We start from the raw sequence: 22,242 nt of genomic DNA on the forward strand, positions 1-22,242 counted from the left end.
TTCGTTTACAAAAATTGTTTTATTGACAGCTTAAGTTAGACATTTAAATATTGTCCACATATCTTCGGCATATGTTCTTGTGAGTTTCAAAGTTAGCCTAGTGAAATTAAATGTGCAGCCTGCCAGCTGCATCAATCCTTCCAATACTGAATACAATGTTGACTCTTCATAATGGCATCGTCACGAGGGATGTTAAACACATTAATATTGTCCTCTATGGTTAGATAGTCAATTACGTAAAATGTACTTAAATCAGTAGCTCTCGTACACAACTGGCAGGGTGAGGTCAACTGTTAGACTTGCAAATCATATTTTCAAGGCATTATATTGTAGCTAGAAATGGTTCTCTGTGCCAAGCTTGTTTCAGTGCAGCTCTGAGTCCTTTCATGGTGGACGGTCACCTATAGGTCCACGCCACCATGCAGTGGTGGTCAGAGTGGCAGTACAAAAAAATGGACGTGTAAAAGGTGAAGTGCTGTGGGTGGTGGTGAGATGTCCCAGACTCCAAGGGCAAAACTAAGGTCCCATGCCTGGATCCAAAGCCTCTTCCTCAGGAGCAGGCGGTCCCTCTGTCCCCTCCCACAACCAGTCTGCAATGGTGGGGCCAAACTCACCTTCCCCCTGGACTCCCCAGTAGGAACCTTCACATGAGACACACATTGTAATAAACTTCCATTGACACAATGGAGAGAAATTCAGGGCCTGTTTTTCTCACTGTTAAGCTTTTGTGTCATATTGACTTCTGGTCTGTTAGAAATGGAACAGGATTCACCAATGTTACATCAACAGATTTAAATGACTAACCCTTGTAGTTGTGAGAATGTTTGAGGAAATCTAATGCCTCACCATTCATTGCGTGCCACCACTGCCTCGCTCCTCACCATCCTCTTGAGGTCATCCAGGGGCACAGCCAGGGCACGCAGCACCCTCGCACGGAAAGGCATGATCTGCCAGAGGAAGGGTGGGTTTGTTTATGACCAGTTTATAGGAATCGGTTGTTAAAGCCAATCACAATCACTTGTTAAAGTCCCATCTGTGTGGCCAGTTGGCTGACAGAGGTTCTGTGCAGTCCAGGACCGAGTCTTACCTCATGTTCTGGAAAGCGGGAGAGGGCATGGATACAGCGCAGAGAGGCTATCCGCACTTTCTGTGAGGACGAGGAGAGAGAGACAAAACGACCTTCGTGAGTGAAGATAAGTGTTTTAGCACTGTGTATGGGGATTGGGGACAATGGTACTCAAGGTTACCTTGGTTCATGTTGCAGCTGAATACTGAATAGTCCAGATTTCAAAAACGCTCAGTTGCATTCTGCGGTTTATGACAATTGCATTTCAGGTTAAAGACCACACCGGTACAGTCAAGCAGCATTTCATTTACAGATGTATTGTGGGTTATAGTGATAGTGGGTTAGATTCCCGGAACCACATGACTGTACGTCACTTTGGATAAGTGTCTACTAAATGGCATATTATTGAATGCTCGCGGGGACACGGTTGAATCAACTTCCTCTGGCACAGAGGAATGAGATACAAAGTCTGTGCGACAACACTGTCACAGAGAGAACACATATCTGCCTGATGCTCAGATCTGACTCCTATTTAGGTTTCTCAATACTTGTCCCATTGGCATATGTCACGTTTATAATGATAGTGTGTGTGTGGTGTCTCATAACATACCCTGTGGATTCGGCTACTTCACACACCAGTTGCCGACAGCTGTATAAAATTGAGCACACCGCCATGCAATCTCCATAGACAAACATTGACAGTCAAATGGCCTTACTAAAGCGCTCATTGACTTTCAGCGTGGACCGACATAGCCTGCCACCTTTCCAACAAGTCAGTTTGTCAAATTTTTGCCCTGCTAGAGGTGCCCGGGTTAACTGTGAAACGGGACCGCCTAGTGTTAAAGAGCGCAAAAATAGTCCACCCTCTGTTGCAACACTCACTACCAAGTTCCAAACTGCCTCTGGAAGCAACGTCAGCACAAGAACAGTTTGTGCGTCAGCTGGAGTGGTTTAAAGCTTGCCGCCATTGGACTCTGGAGCAGTGGAAACACATTCTCTGGAGTGATGAATCATGCTTCACCATCTGGCAGTCCAATGGACGAATTTGGGTTTGGCGGATGCCAGGATAACGCTACCTGCCCCAATGCGTAGACCTAACTAAAGTTTGGTTTGGAAGAACACCTTTGGGATGAAGTCCTAATCGCCCGACCGCACTAATACTCTTGTGGCTGAATGGAAGCAATCCCCCCCATCAATGTTCCAACATCTAATGGAAAGCCTTCCCAGAAGAGTGAAGAGGCTGTTATAGCAGCAAAGGGGGGGACCAACTCCATATTAATGCCCATGATATTGAAATGAGATGTTTGACGAGCAGGCGTCCACATACACTAAGTGACAAAGTATGATACGTACCATAGCAGGGCTTGTGGTGAGGGTGAGGGTGCGGCCAACTAGCGCCTCCAGCTGAGTGATGAGGGCGGAGGGGGGGTCCATGAGGACAGGTTGCAGGCAGGACAGAGTGGACAGCTGCACCGCCTGGTCTGGACAGGACAGGGCCTCTAGCAGGAGGGGCAGGAGCTGACCAAACAGTGAAGAATATAAAAAGGAGGACATCACCACATCTTTAACATACAGTGCCTTCAGAAAGTAGTCACACATTTTGATGTGTTACAAAGTGCGACTAAAATGGATTTGTCATTTTTTTTTCATTTATTTATTTTCTACCAATAGGTGCCTTTCTTTGAGGCATTGGAAAACATCCCTGGTATTTTTTTGTACTTTATTTAAATAGGCAAGTCAGTTAACACTTATTTACAATGATGGCCTACCAAAAGCCTCCTGCGGGGATGGGGGCTGGGATTCAAAATAAAATACAGGACAAAAACACACATCACGAAAAGAAACACCACTACATAAAGAGAGACCTCAGACAACATGGTAGCAACACAACAACATGGTAGAAGAACAAAAGATGGTACAAACATTATTGGGCACAGACAACAGCATGAAGGTAGAGACAACACATCACGCGAAGCAGCCACAAGTGTCAGTAAGAGTGTCCATGATGGAGTCTTTGAATGAAGAGATGGAGATAAAGCTGTCCAGTTTGTTTTGCAGCTCGTTCCAGTCGCTAGCTGCAGCGAACTGAAAAGAGGAGCGACCCAGGGATGTGTGCGCTTTGGGTACCTTTTAACAGAATGTGACTGGCAGAACAGGTGTTGTATGTGGAGGATGAGGGCTGCAGTAAGCATCTCAGATAAGGGGGAGTATTGAGTGCAATGATGTGTCCGATAAGGAATATTGGTGTCAAATCTGATGGCCGAATGGTAAAGAACATCTAGCCACTCGAGAACACCCTTACCTGCCGATCTATAAATGATGTCTCCGTAATCTAGCATGGGAAGGAAGGTCATCTGAATCAGGGTTAGTTTGACAGCTGGGGTGAAAGAGGAGCGATTGCGATAGAGGAAACCAAGTGTAGATTTAACTTCAGCCTGCAGCTTTTGATATGTGCTGAGAGAAAGCCAGTGTTCCATCTAGCCATACTCCAAAGTACTTGCATAAGGTGACTACCTCAAGCTCTAAACACTCAGAGGTAGTAATCACACAAGTAGGGGCATTCTTCTTACCAAACCACATGACCTTTGTTTTGGAAGTTCACAAGTGTTGTATTTTTTTGGGAGGGCCAAAAGGGGAGGGTTTACTTACCGTCCCCTAACCGAGACAACGCTGGGCCAATTGTGTGCCGCCCTATGAGACTCCCGATCACAGCAGGTTGTGATACAGCCCGGGATCGAACCAGGGTCTGTAGTGATGCCTCTAGCACAGACGCAGTGCCTTAGACCACTGTGCCACTCGGGTTAAGGGCTAAGAAAGGTTTGTTGTTGAGCGTTGAACACAAAATCCAGGGAGGGGCCAGCTGACTATAAGACTATCATCTGCATATAAATGGATGAGCTTCCTACTGCCTGAGCTATGTTGATGTAAATTGGGAAGCGTGTGGGGCCGAGGATCGAGTCTTGGGGTACTCCCTTGGTTACAGGCAGTGGATGAAACAGCAGATGTTCTGCACTCTGAGAAAGGTAGTTAGCAAACCAGGCCAAAGACCCATCAGACACCAATACTCCTTAGCCGGCCAGCAATAATGGAATGGTCAGCCGAGTCAATAAAAATAGCAGCACAACATTGCTTAGATTCAAGGGCAATGGTGACATCATTTTGCTTGACTGAGGGACCTTACAATTATCTGTATGTGTGGGGTACAGATATGGGGTAGTCATTCAAAAATCATGTTAACCCCAATTATTGCACACAGAGTCCATGCAACTTATTATGGGAGTTATTTGCTTATTAACCTTTACTTCTGAATGTATGAGTTGCCATAAAGGGGTTGAATTCTTATCGACTCCAGACATTTCAGCTTTTAATAAAAATACATTTTTAAAAAATCGTAAAAAATTCTACAAACAAAATTCCAACTTTGACATTATTGGGTGTAGATCACGGACACATCGTAATGTAATCCATTTTAAATTCAGGCTGTAACACTGAAAAAGGCTGAAAAAGTCAACGGGTGTGAATACTTTCTGAAGGCACTGTAACAGTACCATAGTGGGATATAATGCTCATCACAGATGTATAAACTGGGTGGTTTGAGCCCTGAATGCTGATTGGCTAAAAGCAGTGGTATATCAGACCACTGGTATGACATTTATTGTTACTGTTCTAATTACGTTGGTAACCAGTTTATAATGGCAATAAGGCACCTCGGGGGGTTGTGGTATATGGCCAATATCCATCGCTACGGGTTGTATCCAGTCACCTGGCGTTGTGCCTAAGAACAGCCCTTTGCTATGGTATATTGGCAATATACCACACCTCTCTCAGATATGTGTTTTAGATTTCAGATTTAAGGGATATATTTAAGGAATATATTCCTGTTTTTGCTCCCTTGTCTTGCACTTATCTATACTGTTTCACTGGTCCTCTCCACTTACCGCTGGTAGCTCAGTGAGCTGAACCTGTCTGGGTAGGTAGTTCACTATGTGAGACAGTGCCTTCAGGTAGCCAGACTTCTTCTCTGTAGAGGGAGAGAAGGGAGGGAGAGTTAAGAATCGGTACAATGAACAGGACTCTCACAAACTGGTTAACAAGTTTCAACACGTGGACAGTATCTGTAGTGCATTGAAAATGTGTCCATTTCCGGTACCTTGGGCTGCAGAGTTAAAGCCCTGGACAAGCTTGGCCGAGTTCTCGGTGAAGAAGCGCTGGCGGTACATGATGCGTACGTCGGCGTTGCAACCGCGGTTGAGGACGTCCGGCGAGTCGCTCATCAAGAGAGAGAATCCATCGGCAGCTAACGAACCCAGTTCTGAGTCACTGAGCAAGGAGAAAAGCTGAGAACGACACAGGGTTATTGCTGTGTGTGTGACGTTACTGAGGTATAGATATTTTTCTAGGGGAGAAGAGACAAAACAATTAAAACAACAGACTGTGTGTGTAGGAGGACAGAGGACTCCTGTCCTTTACCTTGTCAGTCAGGGCTGTGGACAGAGGGTGGTAGCGGAGAAGGAGAGCCTTGGCCACCTAAAGACAAGAAAGCCATGCACAACTTGATCAATGAATGGACAGAACACCATACAATTGGCAAGTCACCATTCACCCCAAAGGAGAGGAGGTCGTAGGAGTATCAGAGATCCCTAGTCTAGAGACACGGGGGATTGTAGGAGTATCAGAGATCCCTAGTCTAGAGACACGGGGGGGGGGGGGGTCGTAGGAGTATCAGAGACCCCTAGTCTAGAGACACAGGGGGAGTTCGTAGGAGTATCAGAGACCCTTAGTCTAGAGACACGGGGGGGGGGAGTTCAGTAAGCTAAGTATGGGCTGAGGGGAACGGAGAACGAAAGAGAACACATGGAAATCATAAACTGATGTGAACGGATAAAATATACTAACCCAGAGCAGCAGCGTGAACGCCTGCGTTCGGACCGAGGACGACGCACAGTCCAGCTCAGTGGAGATCCTCTTTAACGTCCCGTCTATCAGAGAGTCCAGGGCTTCTCCTGTAGAAACACACAACATTAAATATACCATCTCACCAACATTCACTTGACCAAGGACAGATCAAGGACAGGACTGGAGCACTCACCTGCAGGCCTCTTGTTGACCAGCCCAGCGTAGCACTTGGCGGCTGAGGTGTAGGAGAAGGGATGGTCACAGGTACAGCTCAGCTCCTCCAGTTCTAACAGTAGCCTGTCCATCTGTGGAACCTCCACCTGTCCAGGACACACGGTCAGTCGGTCAATGATAACGGGCTAAATTAAGCCATTCAATGTCAGGATATCTTAAGAATGCAACATACGAGTATCCGGCGTAACGCGTTAAACCGATATCCATTGTATGAACATTTAACAGTACAAACACGGTTACAGTGTGGTTTTGAGGCCCTGTGATGAGTAGCAGAAATTTTAGGGCGTTCTTACACTCCGTGGCAGTGAGCACACACAGCCCATGAGAAGACACACCATCTGGGACTGGCGCCAGGAGTCACCTGCCTGCTTCTAGAGGACAAGTTCAAAGGACAACCCATTAAATGTACCACTCACAGATACAATGCTCTATTTACTCCCAGCATGCATCCTGTCCCTTGAGTATCCTCAGTAGTAGTGTATTTTGATAAAGGAGAAGGCTGGGTGTCTTTAGCATTGAACCCTGACCTTGAGGATCTGGATCTGGGAGGGGAAGGCATTCTCTGGCAGGAAGGACATGTCACCATCCAGGAAGAGGGACACCGCCCGCGAGGCTGTTTGGCCCGCCAGTCTGGTGACACAGCAGAGCTTAGTAGGTTTACAAAATTCTGGGAACGTTCAATAAACTCCCATTGTTTTCCAGAAATCCTGGTTGGAGGAATCTGGATTTCCTGCCTGTTTCCTCCTGAATCTGGGAATCCTCCAACCAGGAGTTTGGGAAAACCAGGGAATGTATTAAAAGTTCCTAGAGTTTTAAAACCCTAGTGGTTAGCACCAAGCCAATATATTTACATATGACATAATACATGTGCCGTCATCAATTATGTGTGTGTGTGTGTGTCTCTCGTCTGACTGGGTGGCTGGCTCTCTCAGTGATGCCAACTCACTGGGACTGTAGTCGGGCACAGGTGGTGCTGATGACTGGTACCATGGCTGATAGGACAGACTCCTCCACTAAAGGACTCGGATGGTCTGAGGACCCTTCACATATAAAACAGAGCAGAAAAAAAAAGTCAAAAAGAGTTTGGTCTTCTGCATTTAGTTTGCCAAAACACACCTACTCATTTTCAGAACAGCTCTCCATTGAACCAGAGATTCCTTATCTTAAGGGACTTCCTGGTTCAATAAAGGTTACATTAATCAAAACATTACAATGTGTTGCAGAGGCCTGAATCCATTAGTTGGTCAGAATATTCTCACCCCGCATTGCTGCCTGCAAGGCCAGTCCAAGCAGGCGCGGAATGATGATGTCATGGAAGATGCGGCCGGTCTCTTCAGTGTCCTGGGCATGCTCTGCTATCCTCTGCAGATTGTGGCACACAGAGATCACCTCCTCCAATGAAAACGAGCCAGTGCCTGTTGGGGGTGAGATTACATCTTCATTGTCATCAGAGTCTACTTATACAAAAGGTGCAATATGCAGAAATTGCTCCGCTATTTCCTGTTGATAGAATTCTAACAGTTCAAGCAATGTATAGTGTAGGGAACCATTGTACCATCTAAACTGCTGGGAAATATATTTTCAACCACCACAAAAATGATGTTTTTCAGCTATTTGAAGCTGGCGTACAAAACCGAAAGTACATTTCAAAAAGGCAACGGGAAGCATCGAAATAGTGCACATAGAAGAGATCTGCCGCTTCTTAGACTTGCTTTCAATGAGAATAACGTATCTATAGCTCACATTTCTATGTGAATTTGGTCAGGTCGCCCAAAACGTTAACATATTGCAGCTTTAACATAGAGAGATAGGGGAGTTTACCTATACAACGATACATAAGACATATTTAGAAAGGGTCTACCTATACAAAGACAGAAGAGTGTGTGGTAGTGACACATACCAGTGTGTGAGGTGGTGAGAACCTGTAGCAGGACAGGTGTGCTCTCCTGAACCACACTGGGCTGGGACGAAACCGCAGCCAGCGCCGTCAAACACCGCTGACGCACGGCCTGCTGGGAATGTTTCTGGGACGGCGTGGCGCTGTCACCTTGTGCCATGGACTCTGGGAACAGGACAGGAAAGGGTTCAGTTCAGTAACCCTCCTCTGGTTGGAATGATGTCATTGAAGGAATGTAATGATAAAGACCTTTGTTTACATTATTTCATTTTGACCTTTGACCCTAACCCACCTGAGAAGATCTCCCCCTTCAGCCGTGGAACCATCTTAGAGATGAAGGCTAGAGGATGCAGACCAGCCAGAGCCCCTGCACACTCAACCACAGCCAGGCTGGACAGACAGGGAGAGGCAGAGAGAAGAACCAAACCCTTGTGTTAATTGATTAGGCACACACAGGTTGTGTTTACACAGGCAGCCCAATTCTGATGGGTTATTTTTCACTAACTGGCCTTTTGACCAATCACATCAGATCTTTATCAGCGCTTATCCGATTGGTCAAAATACCAATTAGTGAAATAAAAAAGATCAGAAGTGGGCTGCCTGTGTAACCGTGGCCACCGACTTCTGATTGCCTTCCCAGAAGAACTGAAAACAGGTACTAACCTGACTTTAGCATCTTCCTCCTCCAGGATGAGCCTGGTGAGGTGGTCAACAGCCAGCTCCACATCTGACTCTAACAGCAGGACTAGGAGAGAGGTGGGAGAGGTCAACCTATACGTCTCAGCATAGTAAGGGGTGATGTAACACAATCTGAATGGCCAATTAAATGTATTCTCTATCCCACAAGCTGAACAGCATGTGAACAAAGACTCATTCTGACTTCAATTCAATCCTGTGTAGCAGTGAGATGAGCTCAAAAGGTCTCAAATGTGTTGGTCAGGTATATGTTAATTGGAAGAGGGATTGCGAGGTCAGGAGTCTCACCTGTCTGTTGGCTCAGGGCAGTGAGCACACGCAGTGATGTGATCTGGAGCCCAGCACTGTTCTCAGACAGAGCAGAGAACACTATACTGCAAAGTGACTGCCTGAAGTCCAACAGCACACTCTCATCTGGCGAGAGGAGGAGGGGGGAGAGAGAGGGACAAAGAAAGTGGGGAAGGAGAAAGGGAGGAAGAGAGAAAAGGGAGAGAAGGAGAGGTGTGAGAGTGGTGGGAAAAGGTTAATAGAATAATTCACACCGCCACATATCACACGAACCAGGAGGGAACATTTCATGAGGGACTGAGTTCTTGTACAGTAGAGAAGGCTGGATATTTTCATCATTCCTAAAGCATGAATAGTTATTATGCTTGGGCAAGTTCTAACGACGTTCTGCTTCAAAACCTCTTCCAAATGGAGCCCTGAAATGAAGCATTGTAAATCACTTGTTTAGATACAGAGGCAGAACTTGAAAGGAGGAACAGGGGACATTAAATCTCGAAAAGTCTAAGCCGTTTTGGGGGGGGGGCAATGACGAAATATTTAACCCACAGAACTACCTGCGTACACCCATTGGTTTGTATGGGTTACAATCAGACGAGTTCAGGGACACTTGTGGGGTCAGAGGAAAATGAAGAAAACCATCGTGTTTGTACGAGTCACCCCTTTCCATAGTGTAGTCATGACTTTGTAGCTCAAACTAAAAGGCCATAAATTACAGACAGAAATTGGCACATCAGAGTTACTGACTTTAAACGAGTCCCATACTGTGGGGCTCATAGAGCAAAACAGAGAACACCATCATTACAGACGTTTTCGTGAGAAGACCAACTTCTCATGGGCTGACAAACACTGCTGTAGCTCGGCCGCCTTCCACCGCAGATGCGCAAGGCCAACATAGGAGGATGTGGCGGATTGAGAGTTAGCCCATGCAACAACAACAAAAAAAGACATGTCAGACGGGTTTTGATAGAGATGATTTTATTATGTTACCTAGACTGATGAACGTGGCACAAAGAGCGGGACAGTAATGAACGTTACACTTACCCTCCTCTGAAGACTTCCCTGGCTGGACGAAGCCCTGTAACACCTCCAGTAGGGTGCGCCGCTGAGCACACTACACGGGGGAGGACACAGACAGATATTTAAGATTTCTGTAGGAACCAAGCCAGAACCAAGATGCTTACAACAGGCTGGGCCGCCTACATGTCCTGTGGCAGTATTGGGTCAGCAAAAGGCCATGACTTACAATGCAGTAACACTCTGATTTTGACTGTGTGGGAAGCCAGCAAAACACACAATGTGAGAAATCTGACTCGCGGAACTGACTCAAATCATTACCAACAGTCAAGAAAGGGAGACTAGCGTCAACACTGACGGAAATGGAATGACCTAGCTGGCTGGTGTGACTCACTTGTGTTCGGCTGTTGTATTGTTCTATGAGGGACGGCATGATGGCGGCTGCAACTCTGTGGCTCGCCCTGTAGGAGGCGGTAGAGGTGGCCTGCAGCAGCTTGGCGCTGGGCCACACCAGCTTCAGGTCCGGCTCACACAGGTGGTGCTGACAGTCTACAAAACATTAGGCTGGGTTGGTACATTGGTGATGGCGCGTGTATTTAATTAAATTTTTTATTTAATCAGGTAGGCTAGTTGAGAACAAGTTCTCATTTACAACTGCGACCTGGCCAAGATAAAGCATAGCAGTGTGAACAGGAGTAAACAATAAACAAGTCAATAACAGAAGAATCTATATACATTGTGTGCAAAAGGCATGAGGTGGTAGGCAATAAATAGGCCACAGGAGCAAATAATTACAATTTAGCAGATTAACACTAAATGATCAGATGAACATGTGCAGGTAGAGATATTGGTGTGCAAAAGAGCAGAAAAGTAAATAAAATAAAAACAGTATGGGGATGAGGTAGGTAAATTGGGTGGGCTATATACCGATGGACTATGTACAGCTGCAGCGATCAGTTAGCTGCTTAGATAGCAATGTTTAAAGTTGGTGAGGGAGATAAGTCTCCAACTTCAGAGATTTTTGCAATTCGTTCCAGTCACAGGCAGCAGAGAACTGGAAGGATTGGCTTTAGGGATGATCAGTGAGATACACCTGCTGGAGCGCGTGCTACGGGTGGGTGTTGCCATCGTGACCAGTGAACTGAGATAAGGCAGAGCTTTACCTAGCATAGATTTGTAGATGACCTGGAGCCAGTGGGTCTGGCGACGAACATGTAGCGAGGGCCAGCCGACTAGAGCATACAGGTCGCAGTGGTGGGTGGTATAAGGTGCTTTAGTAACAAAACGGATGGCACTGTGATAAACTGCTTCCAGTTTGCTGAGTAGAGTATTGGAAGCTATTTTGTAGATGACATCGCCGAAGTCGAGGATCGGTAGGATAGTCAGTTTTACTAGGGTAAGTTTGGCGGCGTGAGTGAAGGAGGCTTTGTTGCGAAATAGAAAGCCGACTCTAGATTTGATTTTAGATTGGAGATGTTTGATATGAGTCTGGAAGGAGAGTTTGCGGTCTAGCCAGACACCTAGGTACTTATAGATGTCCACATATTCTAAGTATCAGGACATTGTGCTGGATTATATGAAGTGTGTATACATAAACCTATCTGGGTGTAAATAACGCACAGTGTGGTGAGTCGAAGGTGGAAGGTTGCGAGTAAGCATCGAGAGCAGACAGGTAGCAAGGAGCCTGAGATTTATTTGCCATCATCTGTAGCCAAGCTGCCACTGTGGAGATGTTTCATCTCCCCCACCTCGCTCTCTCAATTTTAAAAAGGTTTCAATTTAAGGGGCTTTATTGGTATGGGAAACATACGTTTACATTGCCAATGCAAGTGAAATAGATAAAACAAAAAAAGTTGACATTAAACACACAAAAGTTCCAAAAGAATGAAGACATTTCAAATGTCATTATGTATATTTACAGTGTTGTAATGATGTGCAAATAGAAAAATAAAGCGTAAGTATAACCTATATTTACAATGGTGTTTGTTCTTCACAGGTTGCCATTTTCTTGTGGCAAGAGGTCACAAATGTTGCTTCTGTGACAGCACACTGGTATTTCACCCAATAGATATGGGAGTTTATCAAAATTGGATTTGTTCAAATTCTTTGTGGATCTGTGTAATCTGAGGGAAATATGTCTCTCTAATATAGTCATACATTTGGCAGGAGGTTAGGAAGTGCAGCTCAGTTTCCACCTCATTTTGTGGGCAGTGTGCACATAGCCTGTCTTCTCTTGAGAGACAGGCTGAGAAAGGCAGACATTTCTCAATAGCAAGGCTATGTTCACAGTACATAGTCAAAGATTTCCTTAATTTTGCGTCAGTCACAATGGTCAGGTATTCTGCCACTGTGTACTCTCTGTTTAGGGCCAAATAGCGTTCTAGTTTACTCTGTTTTTTCCTCTCTCAACACCTCTCCTACTGTGGTAAGCACTGAGGAGAACAACTGCCAAGTCCGTCTCCCTCTCACACATTTCCAAATACACTGACCCCACACAATAACAAAATAGACAAACACCTTCGACATTAGTTGGCTCCTGTTTCCAGAACCAGATTTGTTTGAGGGGTTACCTTTGAGGACCAAGTCGAGAAAGACATTGAGGTAGTCTTCAGAGTCAGAGTTGAGGACGGAGCGGGAGATGCAGGCTGTCAGGGCACCGAGGGCAGCTAGACCAGCGGACTCCACCCTCTCACTGGCTGTCTGGAACACCTGCACAGGGATGGAGGCCAATCAAACTCTCCATTCAGACTATCAAGATGCCTCGTGTACAGTTTGAGACACTTTCACACAATTCTAATAGTCATTTTCGATGTTGCCAGCCCCCCAGGTTTCATTGAAACGCACCTCCCGGCGCAGCGAGGCCCAAAGGCCTGGTAGGAATTCGGCTAGCTCTTTATGTTCATACACAGAAGCACAGGCAGTCTGCAACACGAGGAATGAAACACAGCTCATTAAGACATGAATGCCATTTACTTTATATATAAACCACAAAGATGATCTGAGGTGACAAACATGGTCTTACCAGAGTCTGCAGGGAGTCCACTTTGGCACTCTGAACATCTGAGTCCAGCTTCTCAATGATCAGCGGCAGCAGGAACTGTTGAAGCGAGACAATCAACAAATCATGACTACACACACCCAAACGCTTTCACTTGTTCACTTTCTGTCTCTCACAAACATACACAAAGACTATATCTGATGTCCTTTAACATTCTAAAAGGCTATATGTTGTGTGGTCTCGCTTGCCAGACACGGCAGATGTGGGAAGAGGCGACGTGTAGTGTGCAGTACAGTACGTCTTCCCCACCTCTGCAAAGCGTGGTGTTCCAGTGAGCACAGCCCTCAGGGCGAGGATCAGCTCTTCCTGGGTGATGCCGTGGGGGTCATTGGGTGGCTGGGTGGCGACACACACAGAGAACAGTCATGGATGTCAACCATTTCAAAACACGGAACAACTCTAACATTCCGTTTTTATTTATTGAATGAACTTAGTTCCAGCTCATCAAAAGACCTTCCTTAATACTCTTAACTCTTAAAAATGAATGTTCATCAAGTACTGTTCTGAGTGATCTCCACTATCAAGCTCAATCTGAATCACCCCCACCAAAAAATGGAATAATACAAGCTGTCTGTCAAAGTGTTTAGACTCGGGGCTTATCCATTTCCTATAATCCTCTGCCAGATGCTAGTCGGTGTCACACGGCTCAGGTATCAGAGCACACAGGACAGCGAGTCACATACGCATTGTCTCCTGGGTAGGTTCATCTGGCGGGTCTAAGTCCACAACAGCTGCACAAACAAACACTTACCGGGCTGAAGTCTATGGGGAAATAGCAGGATGTAACTTCAAACAGCTCCTCTGTGAATTTACCTGAATAAAGAAACACAGACATAATATTACCGTCTACGGATAGATGAACCGCTAGATGTATACATGTAACACTAACACTTTCAGTTGGTGACACCAGCCCATGATTTGGTCGCACAAAAATGTTGTTGCGGCACCACGCAATATATATATATATTTTTGCGATCACCTTATGAAATCATTCACAGTGCTACTTAGTTGGTATGCTTCAAGACATACGTTTCATCCAACATGTACAAGCAGAAATGGATGAACAGGATGTGCAATCTAAACCAGTGACGTGGGAACTCCGCTCCATATGGCTAGCTCTCAGGAGAGCTGTTCTCAGTCATGACATGCAGGTTTTTCCATGCCTCCGCACACCCTAATCTCTGCAATTTGCAGATACAATTTCATTTACCGGAGAGAAAGACACTGGTAGTCTAAACAACATGAGCAGCACTCGCGAGACTACACTAAGTTCACTTCCGAAACATGACTCAGCTTCAATTAGTCTCTGTCCATCCGTCACTCACCACAGACTAAACAAGCAGAAGCCAATGCTTCATTTCTCGTAACCAGGACATGGTTAATCCACAACAAAAAGTCAAGAGTTCATATCACGCCTTGACACCGTGTCGCTATTGTTACCTGACGCCGTGTCGCTATTGTTACCTGACGCCGTGTCGCTATTGTTACCTGACGCCGTGTCGCTATTGTTACCTGACGCCGTGTCGCTATTGTTACCTGACGCCGTGTCGCTATTGTTACCTGACGCCGTGTCGCTATTGTTACCTGACGCCGTGTCGCTATTGTTACCTGACGCCGTGTCGCTATTGTTACCTGACGCCGTGTCGCTATTGTTACCTGACGCCGTGTCGCTATTGTTACCTGACGCCGTGTCGCTATTGTTACCTGACGCCGTGTCGCTATTGTTACCTGACGCCGTGTCGCTATTGTTACCTGACGCCGTGTCGCTATTGTTACCTGACGCCGTGTCGCTATTGTTACCTGACGCCGTGTCGCTATTGTTACCTGACGCCGTGTCGCTATTGTTACCTGACGCCGTGTCGCTATTGTTACCTGACACCGTGTCGCTATTGTTACCTGACACCGTGTCGCTATTGTTACCTGACACCGTGTCGCTATTGTTACCTGACACCGTGTACCTACCGTGTCGATATTGTTACCTGACACCGTGTCGATATTGTTACCTGACACCGTGTCGATATTGTTACCTGACACCGTGTCGATATTGTTACCTGACACCGTGTCGATATTGTTACCTGACACCGTGTCGATATTGTTACCTGACACCGTGTCGATATTGTTACCTGACACCGTGTCGATATTGTTACCTGACACCGTGTTGATGGTGAGTTTTGGTCACCTGTGTGCCGCACACGTTTAGAGGGTCTTTTTTCCCTGCTTGTCGTTATAGCATGTTTTCCTAAGACACAGCTGATCAATGTAATTTCCCTGTTCCTGATTGAATACAACCTGCCTTCACCTCATTACTGAGGAAGCAATTAAACAAAGATGAAAGTGTTACAAGTTCACTCAATGCCCAGTAAACCTGAGCAACATTGAAACACAAGACGACAGCACAACTAAAAAGGTACATAAAACACGTTTGTAAAGTTTGGAATAACAACGTGTGTGTTCTCACCCAGATCATAGCCGCCATGGATGATTTTCCTAGCGATCTGGAAGGCCAGGAGAAGATTGCGTGGGTCCCTCTCCCCATCCACTGACTGGACAAACCCAAAGACAAAGTCTGCACCCAGGCCCTTCAGCTCTGTGGGTTGGGAAAGTGGTCCATCAATTCAACAACATGCAGATAAGCAACATACAGAGCATGCTGGTTTCTCCATGATAGCTACCACTCTAGCTCAGCTCTTACCTGACTCTCTGGATTCCATAAGCTGGGTTAGGATGTTGTAAACACATGACCGCTCCACCAGCATCAGGGACTGTAGTGACACAGAAAGCAGAAACAGGGTCAGGGGTAATGCAGTATAAGAAACATAGAGGCTCCCTCTGTATGCTAATTATTTAGGAGAGTTGACACGTGACAGGGCAGGTTGGATGTGCTCACCTGCACATGAACGTCCTGGAAGAGTGATTTCAGAATGGACACCGCAGACCCAGGCGGCAACACTGAGCATTTTGTCTGAGAGGTTATTTCAAAACGTTGGTCAGCAATAGGCCAGATATACTCGTCTGTCAGTTCACGTTTGACAATATTCGCATTTCTATCTAACATTCACGTCAAACTTAACATCAGGCTACTAAGACTTACCAGCGCATTCATCCCCTTTAAGACATGTGGTGTGATGACATAGTGGTCCTTGAGTCTGTTCTCATAAAACGCTAGAAGGACGTCCACTGAGGGCAAAACAAATAGATGATAATCAATAGCCAATGACAGGACATATAGCACCCACAAACCAAAACGACACAGATGTGTTATAGTGCTGTTCACCTTCTCTCTCTGTGAGGTCTCCATGGCACTGCTGCAGGACATTGGAGAGGAGCTGGACACCACGGGCTCGGGTCTGGGGTTGGGAGCTGGCCAGATGCAATCTGCACAGAGACAAGATGGTCAGCGTGTTAGTGTTGGCTAAAACGGCATGACATTGAAGTTGATGACAATGATAGTGACTGGGACAATAATGATTAATGTAACTTAAACATTACCCCAACGCTTCAACCAACTGTAGTATTGTAAACTGTCCAGCCTTGAGTCCTAATCAAAGGAAAATGCATTTATTCAGCCAGAGGAAAGACAAGTGGTCAATGAGTAGGATATATCATGCAGACACTTTTAGGGGACAGGGAAGTGGGTTCAGAGTCTAATGTCAAAGACACTTTGTGCTAATATGTTGAGAAAAAACATTTTCACAGCAGGCTGGTTAGAAAGTTAGCAAGCAAGTTGTGGCCAACAACATATGTTCATTCGCTTGACATTAAAGACATTGATTGCCACTTTGTATACGTTGATAGCTACTGAACAGGCTGTTGTTGTCGGTTTTTGTAGTATGCACTTGAACCAATGACGGGTTAAACACAGAAAGTAACGTTAAGAGTTTTGATGGCCTGCTGCTAGCTAGCATGCTAGCCAGAAGTCATGCTGGGCCACCAGTCACGCGCGATTTCTGTATCGTTCATTGACGTTCATCTCAAAAACCAAATCAGAGAGAAAGGTGGCTGAAATACCTGTTGCGGTGTCTGCGGCCTTGCTGTCCTGTTGTCCCGAAACAAATTCTTCTACCAAGCCCACTAGCAAGGCACTACCCGCAGCCATCACGAACAGCCTTGGTTCAACCAAACTGAAGTGAGCATGCGTGGAAAGTTCTTGCGATTACCCTGAGAGCAGTCACAAAAAAAGTAATAATATCAAATATGATATTGAACCCCATGCATAAATGTGCAAAACCTTTTTTTGCAATGTATTAAAGCTGTACATTCTTTACTAACCAAATAATACATACAATTGTTGTGGAATTGCATGGCTATGTGCATATTCTAAAGAAATGTTATATGGAAATGTTTATATTTCTATTTATCATTTGACCGTTCATCTGCAAAAAAAATATGTATATAAAGTTAGTTTTGGCATGGTTGATGACTTTCATTTGTTCAAGGGATGCTCCCCACCCCTGGAGGAAGTCGTGACGTGCCACAATCTGACACCCCTGGCCTTGAGCACGCGCAGGCGTAAAAAGTTACTGTTGCTACCCGCACCAGGAAGACAAGGGGATTTAAAAACCTGCCTGAGAAAAATTAGAAAGGTTTGAAATTGACCACGGTGTTAAACGGAGAATCATATCAACAATCATTTTGGTTTACAATCTAAGCTATCCGTTTAGAATACTTACCTGGTCGTGAGTACGTGAAAGGTTGTTTACCAATGTTAACTAGCTAAATTAGCTAGGTCTGTCTCGCGCAACGACGGATGGTGGTGTGCGAGTTATCAAGCCAGCGATCTAATGTGAGCTTGCTAACAAGTTGCTTAGCAAATTGTTGTCCACGAAGCTAGCTAGTTGGCACGCTAACTTGTCTAAGTAGAATGTATAGAGGGCAGTCTAGGCATAATGCAATCAATTATTGTTGACATTTATCCCGTTTAGCTTGCTAGCGAGTCTGCACGTGACTACTCCTTTTGGAATGTTGGATCGCATCAAACAATAATAAAGCAGAAGTAGCTAGCCTGCTCTTCCGTGCTTACAATTTAGTTGTGCGACCAGTGTTAACATTCAATCTAACGTTAATTTGTGGACTCTACTATCAAGAAAAGCACCTTGACCTAGCGAGATCATTTTGTACAGCGGATCTAGCTATATCTAATTGTTTTGGAACTAGGTAGCGGTTGGCTATAATGGGGCCCCGACATAGTTAGCCAACTGATAATAATCATGGGAGGATGTGTTGGGCGAGAACGTGAGGACACACAGGACCACGGAGCATCCAGAAGCAGTGGAAGAGCACACCGAAAACGTGGAAGTAAGTAATGGTAACTTTGTTGTCTGAGTGCATCGAATAGGAACATAGTTAAACACATTACGTGGTAAATGTTTACCATGTAGTACCGTGTCTACCCATTTCATTACTACAACATATTAACCCCCGGAGAAATATGGATTTCGTCCTTAAGGTTCTCACTCTTAATAACACGGGTATCCAATCTGGACTGTGCCCAAATAACTGTAGGATACATTTGTAATTTCCCTTCCCCCATCTTGCAGGACACAAATGGACACGAGTTACTTCCTGTTACCCCTCTACCAGTACAGAAAAAATGTATGCTCTCACTACTGTAAATCGCTCTGGATAAAAGCATCTGCTAAATTACTAAAATGTACCAACCGATGGCTGTATAAATAGCTATCAACACAACTAGGCTAAACCTGATTGGATCAGGGAAAACACCATTGGTTGACTGTCAATAATACATCATAGTAGTTGAGCTGACTCTTCACCAACAATGTTATCTTGATTTTTCATGTGCAAGTCCATTACCTTGCTAAGATTATTTTCTGCAGAAAATAGGAGCAGACTGCCATGTTTAACCTGTTATAGTTGGTTGGCGTTTAGTGACTGATGGAATGTAGATTGCTGCTAAAGCACTTTGCATAAAGACTAAAGATACAGGCTCCAAATATCTTAGGTCTAATGAAACACAAATTGGAAACTTCCAAGGGACACGGAAAGCAGTAAGATCCCTCTGCCACATAGGACCTATCAACACCTCGGCCTAATTTAGAAAACGCAATCTTACACTGGACTGTGGGACTGTCATAACACAGTTTCTAAACCCAGAGGCGCAACATCGCAAGACTTCTGGGAAAGCATGCGAAACAGACCATCCCAGGGTTTGAGAAGTCAATAAGTGAAGACCCGATGATGCATTTTTACGCATGAGCTTTCCTAGCCAACATCACCTTCAAGTGTGATTGGGATTTCTATTGGAGAAGCAGTTTGTCTTTCTTCATACTGTACGGTCTTTAGTCACAATGTGCCATTAGACTTCCTTGGCGTATTATACAACAGGGCTCCCGAGTTGGCGCAGCGGTCTAAGCCACTGCATCTCAATGCTAGAGGGGTCACTACAAACACCCAGGTTTGAATTCAGGCTGTGATTGGGAGTCCCATAGGGTGGCGCACAATTGGCCCAGCGTCGTGCGGGTTTGGCAGGTGTAGGCCGTCTTTGTAAATAGTTATTTGTTCTGCCTAGTTAAATAAAAACATCAGAAGACCTCATCTATAAAGTTGACTGAAGAGCCAACAATGATTTGTAGAGGCTTCAGGACCATGTTTACCAAACCAAGAGGTTCACATTTTGTATTTTTGCCCTCTCACTACACAGCTTATTCAAATGGTGATCAGCTGATTATCTGAATCAGCTGTGTAGTGCGAGGGCAAAAACAAAAATGTGCAGCCCGAGTTTGTGAAACGCTGCCTTAGGAGCAGTGAGTGTTTGATGCAGGTAGACTAGAGGCACTCCCAGGCCGGTAATAAGAACAAGTCATGTCATGTGCCCTACAGCAGTGGTTCTCAAACCTCTCCCCTGGGACCTCCAGCCATTCCATGTATTTGATCTATTCCAGAGCTAGCACACCTGATTCAACTTGTCAACTAAGTATCAAGCCCTTGACTACGTGAGTCAGTGAGCGAGTTCAGGCCTGAGTGAGTTCAGGCCTACAACAAAATTGTGAAATGTCTGGGGGTCCCTGAGGAGAGGTTTGCGAACCACTGCCCTACGACAACTGTTCCACCGGGGCTGCGTGCACCAGGCCGGCATGCAGTGTGCCATGTGAAAGCAAGGAGGAGACCGATGTTTCTCAGTGCAATGTCTCCCATTATGGCTAGAAATGAATACCAGGGTGCTAAGTTAAGGACTTGCTGCCTTATTTCTTTTCCCCACCTTCATTAACCAGGTAGGCTAGTTGAACAAGTTCTCATTTACAACTGCGACCTGGCCAAGATAAAGCAAAGCAGTGTGACACCGACAACAACAGAGTTACACATGGAGTAAACAATAAACAAGCCAACACAATAAACAAGTCAATGACACAGTAGGAAAAAAACGTCTATACAGTGTGTGCAAAAGGCATGAGGTAGGCAATAAATAGACTATAGGAGCGAATAATTACAATTTAGCAGATTAACACGAGTGATAAATGAGCAGATGATGATGTGCAAGTAGAGATACTGGTGTGCAAAAGAGCAGAAAAGCAAATAAAACAGTATGGGGATGAGGTAGGTAGATTGGGTGGGCTATTTACAGATGTACTATGTACAGCAATCGGTTAGCTGATGTTTAAAGTTGGTGATGGAAATAAGTCTCCAACTTCAGCGATTTTTGCAATTCAGTTTAATCACTGGCAGCAGAGAACTGGAAGGAAAGGCAGCCAAATGAGGTATTTGCTCTAGGGATGATCAGTGAGATATGTGGGTGGAAGTATTGTTTTATTCTTTGGGTGTAAGAATTTGTTTAATTATAACCATGGCCAAGTCATGTTGTAGCTACATGTAAAATAAAGGAAACACCAACATAGTGTCTGAATAGGGCGTTGGGCTGCCAAAACAGCTTCAATGTGCCTTGGCATAGATTCTGCATGTCCTGAACCTATATTGAGTGACGCAAAACTATTCTTATGAAAATAATGAATACGTACTTTATTCAACTTGTATTTTCTTCCACAAGAAATTCCATAATTTGGTGTTTTGTTGATGGTGGAAAACACCGTCTCAGGCACCGATCCAGAATCTCCCAGAAGTGTTCAATTGGGTTGAGATCTGATGACACACACACACACACCCCCTTTAAATGGCCCTATGCTCATTTAAGACCCCTCTTCCAAAGTCACTTAGATCTCTTCTAGCCATGGTAGCCAAAATAATGGCCAACTGGGAATTTTTATACATGACCCTACGCATAATGGAATGTTAATTGCTTAATTAGCTTAGGATCCACACCTGTGTGGAAGCACCTGCTTTCAATAGAGTACCGAAGTATGAGTCATAATACCCATAAAAACTAGCGGTCAAACAAGGAAATGGTTATAATAATTTTCCCACCATTCATATTTCCCATGGGGAATATTAGAAACACTTAAAATAAGGGCTGTGTTTCGTGTAGGCTTACCCTGGCGTGAGGGATAAGGGGACTTATATATCTCTCTCTATCTATATTGATACATCACCTTGTCCAAGAGAGATTTACATGGTTAAGGTGATATATAAATTGATACAAGTCCCCTTATCCCTCATGCCAGGGTAAGCCTACACGAAACACAGCCCTTATTTTAAGTGTTTCTAATATTCCCTATAGGAAAAATGATTGGAACCATTTCCCTGTTTGACTGCTAGGTTTGAATGGGTATTATGACACCTCCACTGTGGAGCTCTATATCCACATCAAAGTTGTCTAGCAACTGGGGCTAAGCCTAGTTGATAGCAGTTTTCTAACAGCTTTTTGGGTGTTCCGTGGAGGTTTGGCAGGCGAGGCCAAGTTTTATCTTTAGCAGCAGAATGTCGAGGAGGACTGTGTTTTGTAAAAGGCGACAAGATTGTCAATTACAGGGGTGACTATACGTGTTCACAGTGAATTTGTGCTTGGCCCAAGCCTCGTTTTGACTTTCATAGAATTCATTCCTACATGGCTGTACTGTCTGTGAAATGGGTACTTCCTAGTCTTGCGGATATGCTTTTAACTTGCAATGTTGGTTCAGGGCTGAAATTGGCCTACTTCAACATTGACATTGTAGGGGTGAAAGCAGGCCGTAGGCCTCTAGGAAC

The 22,242-nt window shown here is 45.0% G+C and overlaps 2 protein-coding genes across 4 annotated transcripts in view; one reads left to right on the plus strand and one right to left on the minus strand.

Moving 5' to 3' along the window:
- LOC109865384 (MMS19 nucleotide excision repair protein homolog) lies at nt 1-21,320 on the minus strand. 3 transcript variants are annotated; one of them, XM_031799624.1, is made up of 32 exons: nt 21,120-21,320; nt 17,158-17,307; nt 16,639-16,687; nt 16,424-16,524; nt 16,241-16,326; nt 16,037-16,111; nt 15,842-15,911; nt 15,608-15,736; nt 13,901-13,962; nt 13,399-13,485; nt 13,114-13,188; nt 12,936-13,013; nt 12,662-12,800; nt 10,486-10,640; nt 10,119-10,188; nt 9,078-9,203; nt 8,757-8,838; nt 8,386-8,483; nt 8,097-8,258; nt 7,456-7,611; nt 7,143-7,236; nt 6,724-6,826; nt 6,490-6,567; nt 6,156-6,282; nt 5,963-6,069; nt 5,537-5,593; nt 5,217-5,403; nt 5,005-5,087; nt 2,420-2,584; nt 1,088-1,147; nt 847-947; nt 1-641 (listed from the first exon to the last, which is right to left on the minus strand). In XM_031799624.1, exons 2-32 carry the CDS (start codon nt 17,243-17,245, stop codon nt 611-613), a joined length of 3,081 nt encoding a protein of 1,026 aa, XP_031655484.1. In that variant the 5' UTR covers nt 17,246-17,307; nt 21,120-21,320; the 3' UTR covers nt 1-610. The 3 variants fall into 3 exon arrangements, with proteins under 3 accessions (XP_031655484.1, XP_031655483.1, XP_020309105.1); XM_031799623.1 differs by lacking the exon at nt 21,120-21,320 and adding an exon at nt 17,820-17,922 and having other exon boundaries at nt 17,158-17,714; XM_020453516.2 differs by lacking the exon at nt 21,120-21,320 and adding an exon at nt 17,599-17,706.
- Nucleotides 17,650-22,242, plus strand: part of LOC109865385 (ubiquitin domain-containing protein 1-like) — a 14,035-nt gene continuing 9,442 nt past the window's right edge. The window contains exon 1 of the mRNA XM_020453519.2: nt 17,650-18,444. Within this exon, the coding sequence (XP_020309108.1) occupies nt 18,357-18,444 (88 nt within the window). The 5' untranslated portion in view covers nt 17,650-18,356. The remainder of the gene's footprint in view (nt 18,445-22,242) is intronic.

This window comes from Oncorhynchus kisutch, linkage group LG20 (genome assembly GCF_002021735.2).
Source record: "Oncorhynchus kisutch isolate 150728-3 linkage group LG20, Okis_V2, whole genome shotgun sequence".
Lineage (NCBI taxonomy): Eukaryota > Metazoa > Chordata > Actinopteri > Salmoniformes > Salmonidae > Oncorhynchus > Oncorhynchus kisutch.

What these genes read in the sequence shown, in the direction of transcription:
- LOC109865384 (XM_031799624.1), bottom strand. Translation starts at nt 17,245, where the DNA reads ATGGCTGCGGGTAGTGCCTTGCTAGTGGGCTTGGTAGAAGAATTTGTT. An exon ending in GAACACCACGCTTTGCAGAG is followed by an intron (nt 13,189 to 13,398) that starts GTGGGGAAGACG and finishes TCGCTTCAACAG; the next exon opens with TTCCTGCTGCCGCTGATCAT. An exon ending in TCTCGACTTGGTCCTCAAAG is followed by an intron (nt 10,641 to 12,661) that starts GTAACCCCTCAA and finishes AATGTTTTGTAG; the next exon opens with ACTGTCAGCACCACCTGTGT.